General features: G+C 37.7%; 1 protein-coding gene across 3 annotated transcripts in view; it reads left to right on the top strand.

Annotated features, from left to right (window-relative positions):
* Positions 1-19,893, top strand: part of POF1B (POF1B actin binding protein) — a 94,593-nt gene extending 74,700 nt beyond the window's left edge. For 2 of the 3 annotated variants that reach the window (XM_058536279.1, XM_058536280.1), the window contains one exon: positions 15,335-15,473. In XM_058536279.1, coding sequence (XP_058392262.1) covers positions 15,335-15,473 — 139 coding nt within the window. Of the gene's footprint in view, positions 1-15,334; positions 15,474-17,951 lie in introns of those variants that run through there. The other variant, XM_058536281.1, reaches the window with a different exon arrangement.
* Positions 19,894-23,650: the final 3,757 nt, after the last annotated feature.

The raw sequence follows: 23,650 nt of genomic DNA, 5'->3' as shown, positions 1-23,650 counted from the left end.
CAATGTTTCCTTCTTGATCTTCTGTTTGGATGATCTATCTGTTGGTGTAAGTGGAGTGTTAAAGTCCCCTGCTATTATTGCGTTACTGTCTATTTCTGTTTTTATGTCTGTTAATAATTGCTTTATATATCTAGGTGCTCCTACATTGGGTGCGTAGATATTTACATGTGTTATATCCTCTTGCTGGATTGTTCCCTTGATCATTATGTAATGCCCTTCTTTGTCTCTTTTTACAGTTTTTGTTTTTAAGTCTATCTTGTCTGATATGAGTATTGCTACCACAGCTTTCTTTTCATTGCCATTTGCGTGGAGTATCTTTTTCCATCCCTTCACTTTCAGTTTGTGAGTGTCTTTAGTACTGAAGTGTGTCTCTTTTATGCAGCATATATATGGGTCTTGTTGCTTTATCCAATCATCCACCCTATGCCTTTTAATTGGAGCATTTAGTCCATTGACGTTTAAAGTAGCTATTGATAAGTATGTACTTACTGCCATTTTTTAACTTTTTTTTTTTTCTCAGTGTTTTAGTAGTCCTTCTCTGCTGCTTTCTCCTTCTATACGGAATTGATGGTCTCTTTAGTTTGACCTCTGCCTGAAAGCTCTACTCTTTAACTCCCCTCCTCCCTCCTTTTATGTTTTTGATATCATAGCTAACCTCTTTTTTTGTGCATTTGTATCCATTACCCTCTTATCATGGAAATAGATAATTTTTCCTATTTGTGGTCTTCTCTTTTCCCCTTAAATCAGTCCCTTTAACATTTCTTGTAGCACTGGTTTCTTGGTGACGAACTCCTTTAATTTTTGCTTGTCTGGGAAATTTTTGATCTCTCCTTCCATTTTGAATGATAACCTTGCTGGGTAGAGTATTCTTGGCTGTAAGTTTTTTCCTTTTAGCACTTTAAATATATCATGCCATTCTCTTCTAGCCTATAAGGTTTCTGCTGAGAAGTCAGCTGATAGCCTAAGGGGGTTTCCTTTGTATGTAACTTGTCTTTCCCTTGCGGCTTTTAGGATTCTCTCTTTATCTTTAATTCTGGACATTTTGATTATGATGTGTCTTGGTGTGGGCCTCTTTGGGTTTATCTTGTTTGGGGCTCTCTGTGCTTCCTGTACCTGGATGTCTGCTTCCTTCCTTAGGTTAGGGAAGTTTTCATCTATTATTTCTTCAAATAGTTTCTCTGCCACTTTGTCTCGCTCTTCTTCTTGCGGGACACCTATAACATGGATGTTAGTGTACTTGATGTTGTCCCAGAGGTCCCTTAGACTGTCCTCACTCTTTTTAATTCTTTTCTCTTTTACCTGTTCAGCTTGGGTACTTTCTTCTAGTCTTTGATCCAGCTCGCAGATCCATTCTTCTGTATCCTCTACTCTGCTTTTGAGTCCCTCCAGTGAATTTTTCATTTCCAGTATTGTATTCTTCATTTCTGATTGTTTTTTTTTTTATATCTTCCATTTCTTTGTTGACATTCTCACTGAGTTCATCCATTCTTCTCTCCAGATTAGTGAGCATCCTTATCACTCTTTTTTTGAACTCTCTGTTGGGTAGGTTGCTCATTTCTGTTTCACTTCTTAGTTCCTTTTCTGGGGTTTTGTCCTGTTCCCTTACTTGGAATGTATTACTTTGCCTCCTCATTTTGCCTCTTTCCTTGTGCTTGTGTCTACGTATTAGGTAGGTCAGCTACGTCTCCTGGTCCTCGAGAGGTGATCTTGTATAATTGATGCCTTAGGAGGCCTGCAGTGTGCTTCCCTCAGTTCTCAATATCCCAGGGGTGACCCCTATGTGGGCTACGTTTGTCCTTCTGTTGTGGCCTGTTTGCTCTCCCTGTAGGCGCTCAGGTAGGCCGACTTATGCTCCTGGCCAGCTGTTGTAATGCTCAGCTGCTTGTAGTTGTTCTGGGCCCTTCAGTCTCTTTATCAGGTGTCGGGGGCCCCAGCACAGTTGGCTGCAAGTTCTAATACCATATTTGTGTTTCAGTATTTCTTTTAAGAGAGTAGGCCCCCAGTGTGGCAGGTTCTTAGGCTCAGGGGCTTACAAATGCTATAAGCCTCCTGCTTTTAGGTCTCTTGTCAGCTCTCTGAGGATTACAGCTTGGTGGGACTGACCTCAGGCACGGGAACACCCAATTGTTTCAGGATTTGGAAGGTGGCACAAACCCCCTATGTTCGTCTTTGAGAAGCACAAGTCTTCTGCAGCTGACAAGCCCTGCCACCCACAGGTCCACACACACAGTCAACACAGTCCTGCCCTGTGTGCGTGCCTCGACCTCCTGAAGTGGACCCAGTCTTTCCATGGCGGGAGCCCCACACACTCCATCACCGCCCCTCGCTCTCCACCCACTCTTTGTGCACGCCCTGCCCCACTGAAGTGGGTTCAGTTGCCGTGCTGCAGAGAATCCAGTCACCAATCTATCCAGGCCCACAAGTTGCCTGAGGGCTTCTTGTTGGGTGGGGCCAGTCTCTAGGGTGGGCTGCCTGCCCTGGCTGAGCTTGATTAAATCGGTGCTCTAGTGGGTGGTGCAGACCTGGGCTAGCAGGCCCCAGGGAGAACTCCAATGGCGTCTGCGTCAGCACGCCCACACCATGCCACAACAATGTCCGCCACCAATGTCCCAGTCCCTGAAGTGGTCTCACCTCTCACTGCAATGCACTCAGAGCCTATCAGGTGAGTCTATTTTCACCAAAGCACTGTGCACCTTTCTTTCTGGTGATTTTAGTTTGCTTTCTGAAACAGGTGAGCTCGCATGTGGGCCCTTTAAGAGCCAGTTTTAATTTCTTTGTGAACAAGCTTTTCTGGGGGTACTCCCCAATGTTTTAGTAGCAGGCACAGTCAGATATTATGCCACTTGTCTCAATTGTGCTGGGTCCACACAATGCCCACAGTGGGAGCGCTCCCTAGCTCAGGGCCCCTCTTCCCCCGGGAGGGCTCCGTACCTTTGGGCTGCTCCCGGGTGGCTGTGAGGCACTGCGGCTTGTGAAGGTGGCGTTTTTTATCTCCAGAATGGAGTTTCTGCCTCTTCCACCTCAATTAGGATTGTCCTTAGTTCCAGGAGTTCCTCTTATCCAGTTTTCAGTTCTCTCTCAGGAGTAATTTTTCCACGAGTAGTTGTAAATTGGCTGTGTCTGTGGGAGGATGTGAGTTCAGAGTCTGCTTATGCCGCCATCTTGCCTTCTCTCCAACACTTGTTATTTTTTGTCTTTTTGATAATAGCCATTCTAGATGTGTGAGGTGACATATTCTCTTTCTTGATATTGGAAAATTGTGTGTTCTCTCTTTCTTTGCTTATCAGTTTGGTTAGAACTATATCAATTTTAGTGATATTCTTGAAGAACTAGTTTTTGTTTGGCTTTTTCTCTACTATTTTCCTGTTTTCTATTTCATTAATTTTTTTCTCCTATCTTTATTTTCTTTCTTATGTTTATATTCCAGTTAATTTTCTCCTTTTTTTTTTCTAGTTTCTAACCTGGAAACACAGGTCATGATTTTAGACCATTTTTAATACAAGCTTTTAATGCTATAAATTTCCACTTAAGCACTGCTTTAGCTGCATCCCGCAATTTTGATAAGCTGTGTTTTCATTTTGCATTCAGTTCAAAATATTTTTTAAGTTCCAATTTCATTTGTTCTTTGATCCACAGGTTAGTTAGAATTATATTGTTTAGTTTCCAAATCTTTGAGATTTTTCTAGATATCTTTCTGTTCTTGATTCCTAATTTATTTACATTATGCTCAGAGAACATACTTTGTACTGATTATAATCATTACAATTTTATTGAGACATGTTTTGTGGCCCAGAATACGGACTCTCTTGGTAAATGTTCCATGTGCCTTGAAAAAAATGTGTATTCTGTTGTTGATGAGTGGGGCATTTTATAAATGTCATTTAGCTCAATTTGGTTAATAGTGTTGTTCATGTATTCTATATCTTTACTGATTTTCTGTCTACTTCTAGTATCAATCTTCTTGGAAGGCATGTCAAAATCTCCAACTCTGTGAATTTGTTTATTTCTTCTTTCATTTCTATCAGTTGTTTTGCTTCACATATTTTGAATTACTGATAGGAGGTGCATGACCATTTAGGATTGTTATGTTCTATTGATGAATAAACATTAATGATTGTTACATCTTGTTAATGAATTGACTCCTTTATCATTATTAAGTGATCCATTTTATCTCTACAAATGCTTCCTGTTCTGAAGGCTACTTCATCTGATATTAATATAACTACTTTGCTTTCTTTTGACTACAGATTGCATAATATATATGTTTCCATTCTTTTTTTTCTTGGTGAGGAAGATTGTGCCTGAGCTAACATCTGTTGCCAATCTTCCTCTTGTTGCTTGAAGAAGATTGTCCCTGAACTAACATCTGTTCCAGTCTTCCTCTATTTTACATGTGGGATGCCGCCATAGTGTGGCTTGATGAGCAAGGTGTAGGTGTGCACCTGGGATATGAACCCGTGAACCCTGGACCACCGAAGTGGAGCACATGAACTTAACCACTATGGCACTGGGCCAGCCTCTATATGTTTCCATTATTTTACTTTAATCTATTAATTTGTTTATATTTAAAGGTTATTTTTTAATTTAAATAGCATAGATAGTCAGGGCTTGTGTTTTTAGCCAATGTAACAATCTTTACCTTTTAATTGGAATGTTTAGACTATTTAAATTTAATGTGATTATTTATATGGTTAGGTTTATTTATTTATTTATTTTTATTTTTTTAAATTTTTTGTTTATTGCAGTAACATTGGTTTATAACATTGTAAAAAATTCAGGTGAACATCATTGTACTTCTATTTCTGCATAGATTGCATCATGTTCACCACCAAAATACTAATTACAACCCATCACCACACACATGTACCGAATTTTCCCTTTCACCCTCCTCCCTCCTCCCTTCCCCTCTGGTAACCACCAATCCAATCTCTGTCCCTATGTGTTTGTTTATTGTTGTTATTATCTACTACTTAATGAAGGAAATCATACGGTATTTGACCTTCTCCCTCTGACTTATTTCACTTTGCATTATACCCTCAATGTCCATCCATATTGTCACAAATGGCTGGATTTCATCGTTTCTTATGGCTGAGTAGTATTCCATTGTGTATATATACCACATCTTCTTTATCCATTCGTCCCTTGATGGGCACTTAGGTTGCTTCCAAGTCTTGGCTATTGTGAATAACGGTGCAATGAACACAGGGGTGCATATACCTTTACAAATTGGTGTTTTCAAGTTCTTTGGATAAATACCCAGCAGGGGAATAGCTGGATCATATGGTAGTTCTATCCTTGATTTTTTGAGGAATCTCCATACTGTTTTCCATAGTGACTGCACCAGTTTGCACTCCCACCAGCAGTGTATTAGAGTTCCCTTCTCTCCACATCCTCTCCAACACATGTTGTTTCCTCTCTTGTTAATTATACCCATTCTGACGGGTGTGAGGTGATATCTCATTGTAGTTTTGATTTGCATTTCCCTGATAGTTAATTATTTTGAACATCTTTTCATGTGTCTGTTGGCCATCTGTATATCTTCTTTGGAGAAATGTCTGTTCAGGTCTTTTGCCCATTTTTTAATTGGGTTGGTAGTTTTTTTGTTGTTGAGATGCATGAGTTCTTTATATATTTTGGAGATTAAGCCCTTATCAGATGTATGGTTTGCAAATATCTTCTCCCAATTATTAGGTTGTCTTTTCATTTTGTTGATGGTTTCCTTTGCTGTGCAGAAGCTTTTTAGTTTGATGTAGTCCCATTTGTTTATTTTTTCTATTGTTTCTCTTGCCCGGTCAGACGTGGTGTTTGAAAAGATGTTGCTAAGACCGATGTCGAAGAGCCTACTGCCTATGTTTTCTTATAGAAGTTTCACAGTTTCAGGTCTTACATTCAAGTCTTTAATTCATTTGGAGTTAATTTTTGTCTATGGTGTAAGGTAAGGGTCTACTTTCATTTTTTTGCATATGGCTATCCAGTTTTCCCAACACCATTTGTTGAAGAGACTTTGTTTTCCCCATTGTATGTTCTTGACTCCTTTGTCAAAGATTAGCTGTCCATAGATGTGTGGGTTTATTTCTGGGCTTTCGCTTCTATTCCATTGATCTGTGTGTCTGTTTTTGTGCCAGTCCCATGCTGTTTTGGTTACTATAGCTTTGTAGTATATTTTGAAATCAGGGAGTGTGATACCTCCAGCTTTGTTCATTTTTCTCAGGATTCCTTTAGCTATTCGGGGTCTTTGGTTGTTCCATATAAATTTTAGGATTCTTTGTTCTATTTCTGTGAAAAATGTTGTTGGAACATTGATAGGGATTGCATTGAATCTATAGATGGCTTTAGGAAGTATGGACATCTTAACTATGTTAATTCTTCCAATCCAAGAGCACGGAATATCTTTCCATTTCTTTGTGTCTTCTTCAATTTCTTTCAGAAAAGTTTTATAGTTTTCGGTGTACAGATCTTTCACCTCTTTGGTTAAGTTTATTCCTAGGTATTTTATTCTTTTTGTTGCAATTGTAAATAGGATGGTATTCTTAATTTCTCTTTCTGCTACTTCGTTGTTAGTGTACAGAAATGCAACTGATTTTTGTATGTTGATTTTGTATCCTGCAACTTTACCATATTCGTTTATTACTTCTAAAAGTTTTCTGGTGGATTCTTTAGGGTTTTCTATATATAAAATCATGTCATCTGCAAATAGCGACAGTTTCACTTCTTCCTTTCCAATTTGGATCCCTTTTATTACTTTCTCTTGCCTGATTGCTCTGGCTAGGACTTCCAGTACTATGTTAAATAGGAGTGGTGACAGTGGGCATCCTTGTCTGGTTCCTGTTCTTAGACGGATAGGTTTCAGATTTTCACCATTGTGGATGATATTAGCTGTGGGTTTCTCATATATGGTCTTTATTATGTTGAGGTACTTTCCTTCTATACCCATTTTATTCAGAGTTTTTATCATAAATGGATGCTGTATCTTGTCAAATGCTTTCTCTGCATCTATTGAGATGATCATGTGATTTTTATTCTTCATTTTATTAATGTGGTGTATTACGTTGATTGATTTGCGAATGTTAAACCATCCCTGCATCCCTGGAATAAATCCCACTTGATCATGGTGTATAATCTTTTTAATGTATTGTTGTATGCGATTTGCTAGTATTTTGTTGAGGATTTTTGCATTGATGTTCATCAGTGATATTGGCCTGTAATTTTCTTTTTTTGTATTGTCCTTGTCTGGTTTTGGTATCAGGGTAATGTTGGCTTCGTAGAATGAGTTAGGGAGCTTCCCCCCTCCTCAATTTTTTGGAAGAGTTTGAGAAGGATAGGTATTAGTCTTCTTTGAATATTTGGTAGAATTCACCAGGGAAGCCGTCTGGTCCTGGACTTTTATTTTTGGGGAGGTTTGTGATTACTTTTTCGATCTCCTCACTGGTGATTGGTCTATTCAAATTCTCTACTTCTTCTTGATCCAGTTTTGGAAGGTTGTATGATTCTAAGAATTTATCCATTTCTTCCAGATTGTGGAAGTGGTTGGCGTATAGCTTTTCATAGTATTCTCTTATAATCTTTTGTATTTCTGAGGTGTCTGTTGTAACCTCTCCTCTTTCATTTCTGATATTACTTATTTGTGCCTTCTCTCTTTTTTTCTTGGTGAGTCTAGCTAAAGGTTTGTCAACTTTGTTGATCTTTTCAAAGAACCAGCTCTTGGTTTTATTTATTTTTTCTATTGTTTTTTTGATCTCGATTTCATTTATTTCTGCTCTGATTTTTATGATTTCCCTTCTTCTACTGATTTTGGGCTTTGTTTGTTCTTCTTTTTCCAGTTCCTTTAGGTGCATTCTTAGATTGTTTTTTTGAGATTTTTCTTTTTGGTTGAGATAGGCCTGTATAGCTATAAACTTCCCTCTTAGAACCGCTTTTGCTGTATCCCATAAATTCTGGCATGTCGTATTTTTTCATTTTCATTTGTCTCCAGGTATTTTTGGATTTCTTCTTTGATTTCTTCATTAACCCAGTCGTTGTTCAGTAGCATTTTGTTTAATCTCCACGTATTTGTGGTTTTTATGGTTTTCTTCCTATAGTTAATTTCTAGTTTCATACCACTGTGGTCAAAAAAGATGCTTGGTATTATTTCAATATTCTTAAATTTATGAAGACTTGTTTTGTGGCCTAACATGTGATCAATCCTGGAGAATGTTCCATGTGCATTTGAAAAGAACGTGTATTCTTCGGTTTTTGGATGGAATGCTCTGTATATATCTACTAGGTCCATCTGTTCTAGTGTGTCGTTTAAGGCCAATGTTTCCTTATTGATCTTCTGTTTGTATGATCTATCCATTGGTGTAAGTGGAGTGTTAAAGTCCCCTAGTATTATTGTGTTACTGTCTATTTCTGTTTTTATGTCTGTTAATAATTGCTTTATATATTTAGGTGCACCTACATTGGGTGCGTAGATATTTACAAGTGTTTTATCCTCTTGCTGGATTGTTCCCTTGATCATTATGTAATGCCCTTCTTTGTCTCTTTTTACAGTTTTTGTTTTAAAGTCTATTTTGTCTGATATGTGTACTGCTACCCCAGCTTTCTTTTCATTGCCATTTGCGTGGATTATCTTTTTCCATCCCTTCACTTTCAGTTTGTGAGTGTCTTTAGGTCTGAAGTGTGTCTCTTTTATGCAGCATATATATGGGTCTTGTTTTTTTATCCAGTCAGCCACCCTATGCATTTTAATTGGAGCATTTAGTCCATTGACATTTAACGTAGCTATTGATAAGTATGTACTTACTGCCATTTTTTAACTTTTTTTTTTCTCAGTGTTTTAGTAGTCCTTCTCTGTTTCTTTCTTCTTCTATACAGAATTGATGGTCACTTTAGTTTGACCTCTGCCTGAAAGCTCTACTCTTTAACTCCCTTCCTCCCTCCTTTTATGTTTTTGATATCATAGCTAACCTCTTTTTTGTGCATTTGTATCCATTACGTTCTAATCATGGAAATAGATAATTTTTGCTATTTGTGGTCTTCTCTTTTCCCCTTAAATCAGTCCCTTTAACATTTCTTGTAGCACTGGTTTCTTGGTGACGAACTCCTTTAATTTTTGCTTGTCTGGGAAATTTTTGATCTCTCCTTCCATTTTGAATGATAACCTTGCTGGGTAGAGTATTCTTGGCTGTAAGTTTTTTCCTTTTAGCCCTTTAAATATGTCGTGCCATTCTCTTCTAGCCTTTAAGGTTTCTGCTGAGAAGTCAGCTGATAGCCTTATGGGGTTTCCTTTGTATGTAACTTGACATTCTCTTGCGGCTTTTAGGATTCTCTCTTTATCTTTAATTCTGGACATTTTGATTATGATGTGTCTTGGTGTGGGCCTCTTTGGGTTTATCTTGTTTGGGGCTCTCTGTGCTTCCTGTACCTGGATGTCTGCTTCCTTCCTTAGGTTAGGGAAGTTTTCATCTATTATTTCTTCAAATAGATTCTCTGCCCCCTTGTCTCGCTCTTCTCCTTGCGGGACACCTATAACATGGATGTTAGTGTACTTGATGTTGTCCCAGAGGTCCCTTAGACTGTCCTCACTCTTTTTAATTCTTTTCTCTTTTACCTGTTCAGCTTGGGTAATTTCTTCTAGTCTTTCGCCCAGCTCACAGATCCGTTCTTCTGTATCCTCTACTCTGCTTTTGAGTCCCTCTAATGAATTTTTCATTTCCAGTATTGTATTCTTCATTTCTGATTGGTTCTTTTTTATATCTTCCATTTCTTTGCTGACATTCTCACTGAGTTCATCTATTCTTCTCCCCAGATCAGTGAGCATCCTTAACACTCTTAGTTTGAACTCTCTGTCGTGTAGGGTGCTCATTTCTGTTTCACTTAGTTCCTTTTCTGGGGTTTTGTCCTGTTCCCTTACTTGGAATGTATTCTTTTGCCTCCTCATTTTGCCTCTTTCCCTGTGCTTGTGTCTACGTATTAGGTAGGTCAGCTACGTCTCCTGCTCTTGGTAGGTGACCTTATCTAAGTGATGCCTTAGGAGGCTTCCAGTGTGCTTCCCTCAGTTCTCAATGTTCCAGGGTTGACCCCTTTGTGGGCTACGTGTGTCCTTCTGTTTTGGCCTGTTTGCTCTCTCTGTAGGCGCCCAGGGAGGCTGAGTTATGCTCCTGGTCAGCTGTTGTAATGCTCAGCTGCTTGTAGTTGTTGTGAGCCCTTGAGTCTCTTTATCAGGTGTGGGGAGCCCCAGCACAGTTGGCTGCAAGTTCTAATACCACATTTGTGTTGCAGTATTTCTTTTAAGTGAGTAGGCCCCCACCGTGGTAGGTTGTTAGGCTCAGGGCCTTACAGTTGCTGTAAGCCTCCTGCCTTTAGGTCTCTTGTCAGCTCTCTGAGGATTGCAGCTGGGTGGGGCTGGCCTCAGGCACAGGAGCACCCAATTGTTTCAGGCTTTGGAAGGTGGGGCAAACCTCCTATGTGGGTCTTTGAGAAGCACAAGTCTTCTGCAGCTGACAAGCCCTGCCGCCCACAGGTCCACACACACAGTCAACACAGTCCTGCCCCGTGTGAGCGCCCCGACCTCCCCAAGCGGATCCAGTCTCTCCACGGCGGGAGCCCCACACACTCCACCACCGCCCCACACTCTCCACCGGCTCCTTGTGCACACCCTGCCCGGCTCAAGTCGGCTCAGTTGCCAGGCTGCAGAGAATCCAGTCACCAATCTATGCAGGCCCACAAGTTGCCTGAGGGCTTGTTGTTGGGTGGGGCCAGTCTCTAGGGTGGGCTGCCTGCCCTGGCTTAGCTGGATTAAATTTGTGCTCTAGTGGCTGGGGCAGACCCTGGGCTAGCAGGCCTCAGGGAGAACTCCAATGGCGTCTGTGTCAGCATGCCCACACCAGGCCACAACAATGGCCACTGCCAATGTTCCAGTCCCTGGAGAGGTCTCACCCCTCACTGAGATGCACTCAGGGCCTATTACGTGAGTCTCTTGTCACCAAAGCACTGTGCACCTTTCTTTCTGGTGATTTTAGGATGCTTTCTGAAACGGGTGAGTTTGCGCGGACCCTTTAAGAGCCGATTTTAGTTTCTTTGTGAACTGGGTTTTCTGGGGGTACTCCCCAGTGTTTTAGTAGCAGGCAAAGTCAGATATTATGCCACTCGGTTCGATTGTGCTGGGTCCACAAAGTCCCCACAGCGGGGGCGATCCCGGCTCAGGGCCCCGCACCTCCAGGGAGGGCTGTGTACCTGTGGGCTGCTCCCGGCGGCCGTGAAGCTGGTGGCTTGTGAAGGCGGAGTTTTTCCTCTCCAGAAGGGAGTCTCTGCCTCTTCCACCTCAGTTAGGATTGTCCGTTGTTGCAGGAGTTCCTCTTATCCAGTTTTCAGTTCTGTCTCAGGGGTAATTTTTCCACGAGTAGTTGTAAATTGGCTGTGTCCATGGGAGGAGGTGAGTTCTGAGTTTGCCTACGCCGCCATCTTGACTCCGCCCCTCTATATGGTTAGGTTTAAATTAACCATCTTGTTATTTGTTTTCTACTTGTCCCATATTGTCTTTGTTCCCCTTTTCCTCTTTTCCTTTTTCCTTTTAGATTAATTGATCACTTTTCATTATTGCATTTCATCTATTTTATTGGCTTATTAGGTATATATTTTTTATGATTGCTATAAGGCTTACAATATTCTTCTTTATCTTATCACAGTATACCTCATCACATGTAGCATACAAACTTTATTATAGTATACTTCCATTTCCCCTTCATGATCTTTTTGCTAGTTTTGTCATATATATTTATTTTTACATATATTATAAACCCCAAAATACAGTATTATTTTTGTTTTTAACAGTCAATTATTTTTTAAAGAAATATTAACAATAAGAAAAACATACTACAAAGCAATAGTAATCAAAACAGCATGGTACTGGTACAAAAACAGACACACAGATCAATGGAACAGAATTGAAAGCCCAGAAATAAAACCACACATATACGGACAGCTAATTTTCGACAAAGGTGCTAAGAACATGCAATGGAGAAAGGAAAGTCTCTTCAATAAATGGTGTTGGGAAAACTGGACAGCCACATGCAAAAGAATGAAAGTGGACCATGTGCTATCGCCATTCACAAAAATTAACTCGAAATGGATCAAAGACCTGAAGGTGAGACCTGAAACTATAAAACTCATAGAAGAAAATATAGGCAACACACTATTTGACATTGGTTTTAAAGGAATCTTTTTGGATGACATGCCTACTCAGACTAGGGAAACTAAAGAAAAAATAAACAAGTGGGACTTTATCAGATTAAAGAGCTTTTATAAGACAAATGAAACCAGAATCAAAATGAACAACCAACCAACCAGCTGGGAGAGAATATTTGCAAAACATACATCTGACAAGGGGTTGATCTCCATAATATATAAAGAACTCACACAATTGAACAACAAAAAAACAAACAGACCGATCAAAAAATGGGCAGAGGAAATGAACAGACACTTCTCCAAGGAAGATATACAGATGGCCAATAGGCACATGAAAAGATGCTCAACATCACTAATCATCAGGGAAATGCAAATCAAAACAACACTAAGATACCACCTCACGCCTGTTAGAATGGCTATAATCACCAAGACAAAAAACAACAAATGTTGGAGAGGATGTGGAGAAACAGGAACCCTCATACACAGCTGGTGGGAATGCAAATTGGTGCAGCCTCTATGGAAAACGGTATGGAGATTCCTCAAAGAATTAAAAATAGAGATGCCCTATGATCCAGCCATCCCACTACTGGGAATCTATCCAACACACCTGAAATCAACAATCCAAAGAGGCTTATGCACCCCTATGTTCATTGCAGCATTATTCACCATAGCCAAGAAGTGGAAGCAACCTAAGTGTCCCTCGACTGATGACTGGATTAAGAAAATATGGTATATATATACAATGGAATACTACTCAGCCATAAAAAAAGACAAAATCGTCCCATTAGCAACAACATGGATGGGCGTGGAGCGTATTATGTTAAGTGAAATAAGCCAGAAAGAGACAGACAAACACTGTATGATCTCACTCATATGTGGAATATAAACCAACACATGGACAGAGAAAACTGGACTGTGGTTACCAGGGGCAGTGGGGGTGGGGGGTGGGCACAAGGGGTGAAGGGAGTCATATATATGGTGATGGACAAACAAAAATGTACAACCCAAAATTTCACAATGTTAGAAACCATTAAAACATCAATAAAAAAAAAATGAAAAACAATGTTTTAAATTTACCCACATATTTATCATTTCTGGTACTATTTATTCTTTTATTTAGATCCAAATTTCCATCTAATCTCATTTTCCCTCTGCCTGAAGGACTTGAATATTTCTTATCATGCTGCTCTGCTGTTGAAGACTTCTCTTGGCTTTTTATGTCTGAAAAAAATCTTTATTTTGCCTTCATTATTCAAGCTATTTTTGCTGTGTATAGAATAGTAAGTTGATAGTTTTTTTTTCTTTCAGTACTTTAAAGATGTCATTCTACTATCTTCTGACTTTCATCGTGTCTGATAAGAAGTTTGCTGTTAATCTTATCATTTTTCCTCCTTGAGTAATGTTTCTTTATCTCTGGCTGTTTGTAAGATTCTTTAGCACTGGTTTTCAGCAATTTGATAATGATGTGCTTCTCTGTGTTTTTCTTCATTTTTCTTTTTCTTGAGGTTCACTGAGCTTCCTGGATCTCTGTGTTTATAGTTTTCATCAAATTTGGAAAGAGTTTAGTCATTATTTCTTCAATTATTTTTTGTCTCCTGCCAATCATGTAGGAATTCAATTACACATACATGAGGGCACCTGATATTTTCCATTGCTAACTCATACTCTGTACATTTTTTTCAGTCTCTTTTTTCTCTTGTGCTTTATTTTGGATAATTTCTCTTTTTGGATAATTTCTCTTGATGTCTTCAAATTTAATAGTATTTTCTTCAGAAGTGCCTAATCTGTTGTTAATTCCATACAATGTACTTTTCATCTTTAGAAGTCCAATGTAGGGGCCGGCCTGGTGGCGTAGTAGTTAAGTTAATGTGCTCTGCTTCAGCGGCCTAGGGTTTGCAGGTTCGGACTCCAGGTGCAGACCTACGCATCACTTATCAAGCCACGCTGTGGCAGGAGTCCTACGTATAAGGTAGAGGAAGATGGGCACAGATGTTAGCCCAGGGCCAATCTTCCTCAGCACAAGGAGGAGGATTGGAAACAGATGGTAGCTCAGGGCTAATCTTCCTCCCAAAAAAAGAAAAAAAGAAGTCCAATGTAGATCCTTATATCCTTGATTGGTTTCATCATGTCCATGCTTTCCTCTAACTTCTTGAGTATACATTTTATATAATTTTTATATTTCTAATAGATGCATCTTTGCTTACTTATTTCTTTTATCTGTCACTTCTTGGTCTGTTTCTACTAATTTATCTTTCTCTTCATTATTAGTCATATCTTCTTACTTCACTGCATGCCTACTAATTTTTTATTGAATGTCATATATTGTGATTTTACATATTTGAGTTCTGGATTTTTTGGCTATTACTCTTAAGTACTTTGGGGTTTTGTTCTGAGGTGAAGTTGAGTTACTTGGAAACAGATTAATACTTTCAAGTCTTTCTTTTAAACTCTGTTAGAACAACTGCAGTATAAGACTAATGTCATCCCACTACTAAGGCAACACTCTTCTGTAGTCTCTGCCTGATGGCTCCTGTATTAGGCAGTCTTTCCACTCTGGTCAGTGGAACACAAACTATTCCCTTCACTATGTGAGCTCCAGGGATTTCCAGATTGCTCCTTACCAGTGCTTCTTTCTCCAGCCTTGGTAGCTTTTTCATATGCCTACACTGATCAGCACTCACCCAAAGACTTATGGGGAACTCTCAACAGGTCTCCTGACCTCTCTCCATCTATGTAGCTCTCTTCTGTCTGGTATTCTGCCCCACAAATTCTGGCTGCCTCGGCTTACCCTTACTCGAAATTCTGTTATCTCAACTTGGTGAGACTGCTGGGATCTGTTTTGGCTTTCCTTTCCCTATGCTGTGACCAAGAAAATCTCCAGGCAGTGAGCTAGGTACTTGTAGGGGTCATGTCATTTGCTTCCCTTCTCTGGGATCACTGTCTTGTGCTGCCAGTGGTCCATCATTGCCAGAGCAGAAGTACCTCCCTCTTACTCTCTTGAAAGTAATAGTAAATCTTTGTACATTGAGAGGGGATTTTCCTTTTAGAAAGAGTTAAAAGTCATTCAGAGCCAAATTAACTTAGTAAGGAGAATCAAACTAAGAGTGACTCAAAAAGAATGAAAGTTATTTTCTTGTACACCTTGTAAACTAACTTTTTTTCTGTATAGGTACAGGACACAATATCCAATCCTAGGCCTCCTGTATGATGACTATGAATATATACCGCCAGGTAGTGACACACAGACTATTGTGATTGAGAAAACAGAAGACAAATGGACTTCTGTAAGTTCACTTGGGCATTTCTAGTCCTTAGGATTAGAAATTTATATATATTCTATATATAACAGACTTCAAAAATTGTGGTAAAATATCAAAATGAACTAAAATCTTATAGAGTTTATTCTTTTCTTTTAAGACTTTTCCATGTTTCCCTTACTGATATATAGTAGGAATTAAGAAACTTTGGAATGATTCATACATAGGGTAATATAATTGATTATCTAAACTATAACAAATTAGGTATGATTTTTACTCTAAAGAGGAAGATGATTAACATTGGCAATATACTAATTTTATTTTCTTGCATATCTTAGGAATTATTGAACTGATTCCATTTAAATTTTTTAAAAAACTCATTTTTTCTAAAGCAGGTAGAAAATGTTATAGACAATTTGAAGGGGAATGGAGGATGAAGAACAGGCATGTTTTAATAGAATTTGTCTTGCAACCTTGAATGTAGTATTTATTCCTGTAGATTATAAATTTTTAAGACATTGAAAGAGAGGAGGTGTGTCTGTCTTTCTCACTAGATTGTAAGATCCTCCAGCTTTAAATCCCACAGTTATAATGAGGCTGATGAAGAGTACTTTAAAGATCATGTTTCTTTCTTTCTTCTACAACACCCTCCAAGATAACCAGGTGACATGAACCTTAGCTTCTTTCTAAGTAGCCCAATACATTGCTAAGGGGGCTGATCACTAAAACTCTCTTCTTACAAAGGACCAAAAGCTACTTTCCTAAAACTTTTACTTATCGACCTACTAACTTTTAAAGTAGTGAATGTTAACACAGGGGATATATAGTTCCCTAGCACAGTGGTTCTCTACCCAGGGCAATTTTGCCCCCTAAGGGACATTTAGCAATGTCTGGAGATACTTTTGGTTTTCACAACCGGGGGATGGGTACTATTGGTATCTGGTGGGTAAAGGCCAGAGATGATGCTAAACATCTTACAATGTGCAGGAGAGTTCCCCACAACAAAGAATTATCCAGCACAAAATATTAATAGTGTCCAGGTCGAGAAACCCTCCTAACACAACAGAGTGGCCTTCAAGTTTTTTCTTCCTAATTATATACTCCTACACTACCGCTAAGAAATTCTAACAGTAAGCCATTGGTAGTGATGTGAATGTATGATATCCTTCTGGTGCAATGGACAGAAAAAAGGTTGAGAATCTCAGTTCTAAAACCACACAGAATCCGACTTCAACACTGTGAAAATGACAGCCTTTGTTTTATGTTAAAAACTGCTTAGGTACTAAAAGCAGGTAAAAATAATCTACTATTATTAAAGTCAGGAAGTGGTTATTCTTGAGGGTAGGTACTGATTGGAAGGGAGCATAAGGAGGACTACTGGGGTACTAATACTGTAATGTTTCTTGATCTGCGTGATATTGGTTGCATGTGCGTGTTGAGTTTGGGAAAATTCATTTAGCTGTATACTTATATGTGCACTTTTTCTACGTTCAGTAAAAGTCTTAAAATGCTTAAGTATACTGTGATGAGCAATAGATAAATATAGAAATGTCAATTATTCTGCAGAACTTTTGAAGAACTTTTAAAATTGCAGATTTATAGTTAATAAAATACTGCAGATGTATAGTTAAAAAATTAATCACCTGTTAAATAACTCATTTTAAAAATTATCTGTTGGTTTAACAAGCTCAAACATTTGAGTAAACAAAAAAATTCAGAAAGTTTTTAGTTCCGAAGCCCTTCTCTAACGACAATCAAGCCATCAATCTTACATATATGGTCGTCTATCATTAGTGAAAGCAACCAACATTTAATAACCCCAAAAGAAAAATAATTTGCGCTTTGACATATGTTGTGTTTCTTAGGTCATTAATTAGTTTAGAATTACTTACTACTAATTATTAACTGATAGAAGGTTCTTGAGGGCTGAAGAACCAAATGAGCAGCAAGGGAAAGTAAGCATGGGATTTAAAATTTGTCACTCAGAGATTATTTGATGCTCAAATTTAAGACTGAGAAGCAACTGCTGCTACTAAGCACATGAGCCCCAGAGGTGGCATCAATGTGAGGACCTGCCAACTACAAGGTCTACAGAATAGTAGTCATTACTTCTCTCTCAATTAAAAATGTGCAGCAACAAACATCAAACTTGGTATCTGAAGGGACTAGATACTGATAGCAAATTAAAAATATATTTAAGTAAGTTCACAGATGATAGAGCTATGTTAATAAATATTTAGAGATGTTTGGACATATTTAACCTCTAAATGTGACACCAAGGAGGAAATCTACTCAATCCTCCCTCCCTCCTGCTAAAAATCATTTGAAACATATACCTTGACTAAAGTCAGATAAAGCATTGTTTCACTGAATATACATATAAAAGAGTACCACAAAAGTGCAGTATATTTCCTTTGGTTTTATATATATATCAATTTAAATAATTTTTCAAAACTGTGTGCATACAATAACAATGTGTTAAATTAATTATGAGCCAATTGTAAACTAACTTTTTTTTTTCTTTTCTAGCCATGAATGAATCTCCAACTCAAAGGAGTTTTTTTTGTGTCTGCATTAGTACTTTGTTATTTTTCCATAACTAAAGGCCAATCAAAATTTTGAACCATGCTACTACGCAGCGAATCTAATGGAATGAGTTAGTTCTGCAGATGAGTTTCTCCAGCAATTTATGAGGCCTGAATCCTTTCCATCACATTTTTGTATTCAATATAGCAAAATATCACTTGTTTAAAATTCAATTGCAGACACTGTAGGACATAATCCACTATTTTTTAGTAGTGGATTCCTAGACACTGAATTAATTTGTTGGGGTAGAGATTTTACAAGTTATTAAATTAGAAGATTTTCTCTTATATTAGATGTGCAATTCAGCTACTGTTTTTAACAAAAAAAGAGGCAAGACTATTGAATTAACAAAACAGTTTAGTGCATGGTATATACAGAATATATTTGCTTTTTACACATTAAACCTTGTGTCTAAAAGAGATGCTTTATTACATGCTATTTATAACTCTTGGAGACATAACTAAATCAAAGGTGATGGTTAATTTCATTTAGAAGGGAAGTGGGATAATATGTTTTTAAATAACTAAATCCACTAAATTGCACATTATGTTATCATGGTTCTAAGTACGTATCAGTGGCTTGGCAAATCTGTTCTTTCAAAGCATATCATCCCCAAATGAGCCCATACACTTCCTTAAAAACACGTAACACGATATTGTAGTAGTGGGTAAAAGGAAGGAGGGCTTTTTTATAGCAGTATACAAAACGTAACACTGAAATATTGCATAAAGGCTTAGGAAATATAAATAGCAACAACAAATACTTGATATCTATATCCTACTTGGGAGAAAAAATTTTATAGTAGAGTATTTGATTTACTTAGAAATTTGTTGATTAATTGGGTTCCAATGACCTTACAAAGTGAACAAAAGTATTTTCTAAATACATTAGTAGATAAGAAGGAAATTTCTTAATTTCAACTCCTCTGGTTAGTTAAGAATTAAGTAAAAATCAAAATGTTTAAATTTGACATAGTGTAGATTAAGGCAACAAATATATTTGGGTGACATGTGAATGAGGTTTCACACTGAAATATCTCTGCAAATATCTATATAGAATTATGTCACACTTTTATAGTTATTCATTATACTAAGAAACTGTTAAGATAGGAATAGATGAGGCACTACACTAAATCAAACCATAAATGAGGAGGAAAATGCTTTTAATACTCTTATATAAATATTCAAATAGGTCTTGATATGAAGCTAAAAGCCTCATTTTATTATCTTAATACTTTGACTAAAATGTTAACCTCTGTTATGTGGATTATACAATTTCAGTTGCATCAATATTTTGTGATAGAAAATGTTGATATTCTTCATGAGCTATATAGTCCTTATATTTTTTGCCCTTGGTGTAGGAACAACAGGGCAGTCTCTCCTCCACTAACTACTCCTGTATGTAACTGTAACAAAATTATGCCATGTTATTTACCTATTACATATGATATAAATGGAAGCTTTTAGTAGCGTGATAGAAAACTGCCACCATATTTGTTTGAAAATTAGAACAAGTGTGATTTTCCCAAAATACTCTTAAATAAAAATAACGGTGTCCAAAATTGGGGGCAGTTAAGACGTCAGCACTTCATTGGCTCACTTGATCCATGCATACTGAGTGAATGGGGGTCATAACAAAGTGCTTATTACACTTAAAAAATTTAAATGTGTGTATTTCTTTTCCAATTTGTGACTGAGATAAATAGAAATAGTAGTGATTTTTTTCCTCTCACGTTTCACACAGCTTATCTCTGAAAATTGCAAAAATGTTGTCAGATGAGGAATGCCTTTTTATCTAATTTCTATTCCAGTATGTTTCACTTTAGATGTTGAATAAAATAGAGACTGTGCAATGACATGCAAAGTAATTTGTTTTAAGTGTCAAAAATATGTGAAGTATCTCTATGGTCTTTGTGGAAGTCCTAGTAGGAAACATGCAGGATGGATTTTTAGCTTAGCTGTATATTTTTGTCAGGAAGATATTAACAGGTGAATGTTTATGTTAGAGTTAACAAGTACTAATTAAAAAAAAAAAAGTCCTGATGTGGACTACTAGAGACAACACTTTAACATAGCTGGACCTAGGTTATTGCAGGTTTCTGGTTTAAATGAGAATTTCTTTGCTTACAAACCTAGTCTTCTAAGTTCCATTACTAACTTGTTTCAAACCTGATTACATAAAGCGTTCTTCCCATCCTTGTAATGGTGCTTCAACTCTAATACTTTTTCTTAACACAAACAGTACAAAAGGAAAAAAATAAAGCTTAAAAAATTGCATCTCACCTCCCAATTTAGATCACCTTAACAAAAAGCCATTCTCACTCCTTTCTCATTATTGTAATCTACAAAGATGACATGTAGACATAATTCTTTTGAAAGTAAATAATCATCTGTGAAAAGACTTCCCTACAAGGTACCTCTCCCCCACCACACAACATTACTAAATTTATTGGATTTCCATAGTACTTTTTGTCCAATAAAAAAATACAATGCATTTCATGCTCATCCTAGGATAAAACAGTAAATATAATTAAAAAAAATAAAGAATGTAATAAACAGTTACATCTGTCTTAATAAAGCCTTTACTATTTAGTGACAAAATAAGACATACCTCTTTTGAGTCTACAAAGGAACACTGGAATTATTATATGACTTAATTACATAATAGCCAGGCAGTAGTGGTAATCTTCTTGGATTGGTCTCTTGTAGATGAGATGCTGTTCAGTCCAGGGTCTTTATATTTGATTTCAGATCCCATTAAATTAAAATAATTTTTTGTTATTAAAGTTTATGTTCCAGAGATCCTTTATATTAAGGGATAGCCTTTGCAATATAATGCTTTGATTCAATAGCTGGTTTACTAACACAATCAATGTCGAACACTCCTAGCTCATGTGTGCCAAGATATAACAAATCAGACCAATTTCTTAAAATGGGAGAATACATAGGCTTTTTGAGGTACTTCCCTTAAGGGGTCTGATGAGCCAGCCATGTTATGATGGGTAGGTGGTGCCAGGATCTAGGATGACAGGGTTTTGGAGTCAGATGGGACTGAGACTTACATTATAGGTTAAATGGGATAGTTTCAATACTGCCAATTGGTCCACATTTAAAAATGAAGCAGAGTTCCCTTTGGAATAGTTACTTGGGTAATGCTCAGAGAGAAAGGCATAGTAACTCAAACAAGGCAGTTGAAAACATTTTTAGTTTGGGATATCTGGTGCTAGAGCCTTGACCCTACAAATTACACAATTTCTTCTGTGGGGCATCTACATTGCCAATAACAGGAGCCAGTTCTTATCTAGGATTCAAGGTTCTAAGAGACCTTTCTTAACCAACTATCAAATTTACAAGCTAATTCTTTTGGAAGGACAGGGTGGAGCTGAACAAAGTTGGGAAGATTCTCCTATCCAATGATATTCTACCGTTCCAATCTAGTTCTGCATTGTCTCTAATTGAAGCCTTATTAGTCCTAAAAACCTTATTGGATAGAATTCCAAGTGTAGCCAGTTTTTTCTTGATTCTCACAAGGAGAAATAAAAAGATGTAAACAAAAGGATTGTTTTGTTCCTCTGCCTTCATGGGAGGCAAGTCACTTTTTTCCTGGAAGGAGGCATATTAATATTAAGAATTGTGCTGTATCTTCCTTCAAAAATTCTTAAAAAGATAACTGGGATTTACTTCAAATTAAACCAGTGGGAGAAGGGGGCTTCAAAATAAACCAACCAATGGTAGGCGGGTGAAGGGATGAGTGAAGAATAATATAAATGAAACAAAATTAGCCATTAAGTGATGATTGTTGAAGCTGGGTTATGGCTATATAGGGGTTCACTATATTCTTCTATTTCTGCATATGGTTGAAAATTTTCTGCAATAAAAGTTATATATTTATCATACATATCTTTAAGGGCTCAAGGTTCAAACTTGTGGCTGTCCTGTATTAGACATGAGTTGAATTTGAGAACCCTACCTGAGTAAGAATTCCAAATACTTCCCTCTCCATCATGGTACAGGCCATTTAGAAGCGGCAATCACACAAATCCATCTCCACATAATGGCCCTGAACTGTTCTGGAAAAATGCTTTTATAGTAATTCCCAAATTATTTCTCCTTCTTGTGAAGGTACTTTGACCTCCATTTTTATATGAAATATGTTTTGTTATATAAGGCAGGCCTGTGCCGGTAAAATCCGTATGTTTTAAGACAATCTTTTGTTTATAACATGGACTGAATTCTTATCTATCTTGGCTGAGATTTTCTAGACCCAATTTATAAGTGAAAGAAATAAAATTCATCTACTTTTCTCCAGATCCACTGTAACCATGAACAACTGGAATAACCTCTTCACATGGCTCCCTACTTCCCTTGGCTCCCCTACAATACATTCCCCACACAGCCTCCAGAGTGATCTTCAAAATGTAAATTGTATCACATTACTCCCTTCCTTAAAACACTCTGATGGCTTCCCATTTCAAATTCTCACAGGTCTCATCTCTTATCCGTCCCCACTCACCGAGGTCTAGCCAAAGCTTGTTCTATCTCAGGTTATTTGCATTTGCATGTTTTTCTGCCATGAATGCTCTTCCATAAGATCTTCATATGACTGGTTCCTTCTTGCCACTCATGTCTCAGCTCAAATGCCATGTCCTCAGTACAGATTGCCTCTATCCACTAACCCATAGCTACCTGTTTAAGCAAAGTTGCCAAAGTGTACCAGAATTACACTGGGGGCTTTGGTCTAACACCTTATTACTCCCATGATCACAACGTATGGGAGCTTGCTAAAAATGCAGAATTGTAGGCTCCATCCCACACCTACTGAATCAGTATATGTATTTTAACAAGATCCCTAGGTGAACTCCATACACATTAAAGCTTAAAAAGCACTGGTCTAACATGTAATGGTTAATAGATTTCTTCTTTTTCTGTTACTGATCATTAAAGAATAATTAACCCAATTGACAAAGAGTCTTAAGCAATAGTGCTATATATCTAGGTACATGTATTCTATTGAATGCTGACTAGTTTGAATATAGCAGGTTATTTTTATACTTGTTTGCAGAAATCTTTCCCAAATACTTGATTTAATACTTTTCTTCTTCTTTTTTTTTTTTGTGAGGAAGATCAGCCCTGAGCTAACATCCATGCTAATCCTCCTCTTTTTGCTGAGGAACACCGGCTCTGAGCTAACATCTATTGCCAATGCTCCTCCTTCCCCCCCCCCCAAAGCCCCAGTAGATAGTTGTATGTCATAGTTGCACATCCTTCTAGTTGCTGCATGTGGGATGCGGCCTCAGCATGGCTGGAGAAGCGGTGCGTCGGTGCGCGCCCGGGATCCGAATCCCGGGCCGCCAGTAGTGGAGCGCGTGCGCTTAACCGCTAAGCCACGGGGCCGGCCCGATACTTTTCCTTTTGAATGTATATTGATCTACTAGGCACATTAGGATTAGATTCATTTCTCAGGATCATGTTACTTAAGCAGGTTAAGAATTTTTAATTTTCTCTATAATACTAAATCTCAAGTCTTAAGATGGGCACCTTAAGAACATCTGTCATGGTTTTAGCAAAAACATACATTTTTGAGAAATAATCATGGCATAGTTGTCATAATTGTTTAAATTCCTAGCTCATGTTGTTAACGCA

This window comes from Diceros bicornis, chromosome X, assembly GCF_020826845.1.
Source record: "Diceros bicornis minor isolate mBicDic1 chromosome X, mDicBic1.mat.cur, whole genome shotgun sequence".
In the NCBI taxonomy this organism is placed as follows: Eukaryota; Metazoa; Chordata; class Mammalia; order Perissodactyla; family Rhinocerotidae; genus Diceros; species Diceros bicornis.
This window is presented reverse-complemented; position numbering and strand designations above follow the sequence as displayed.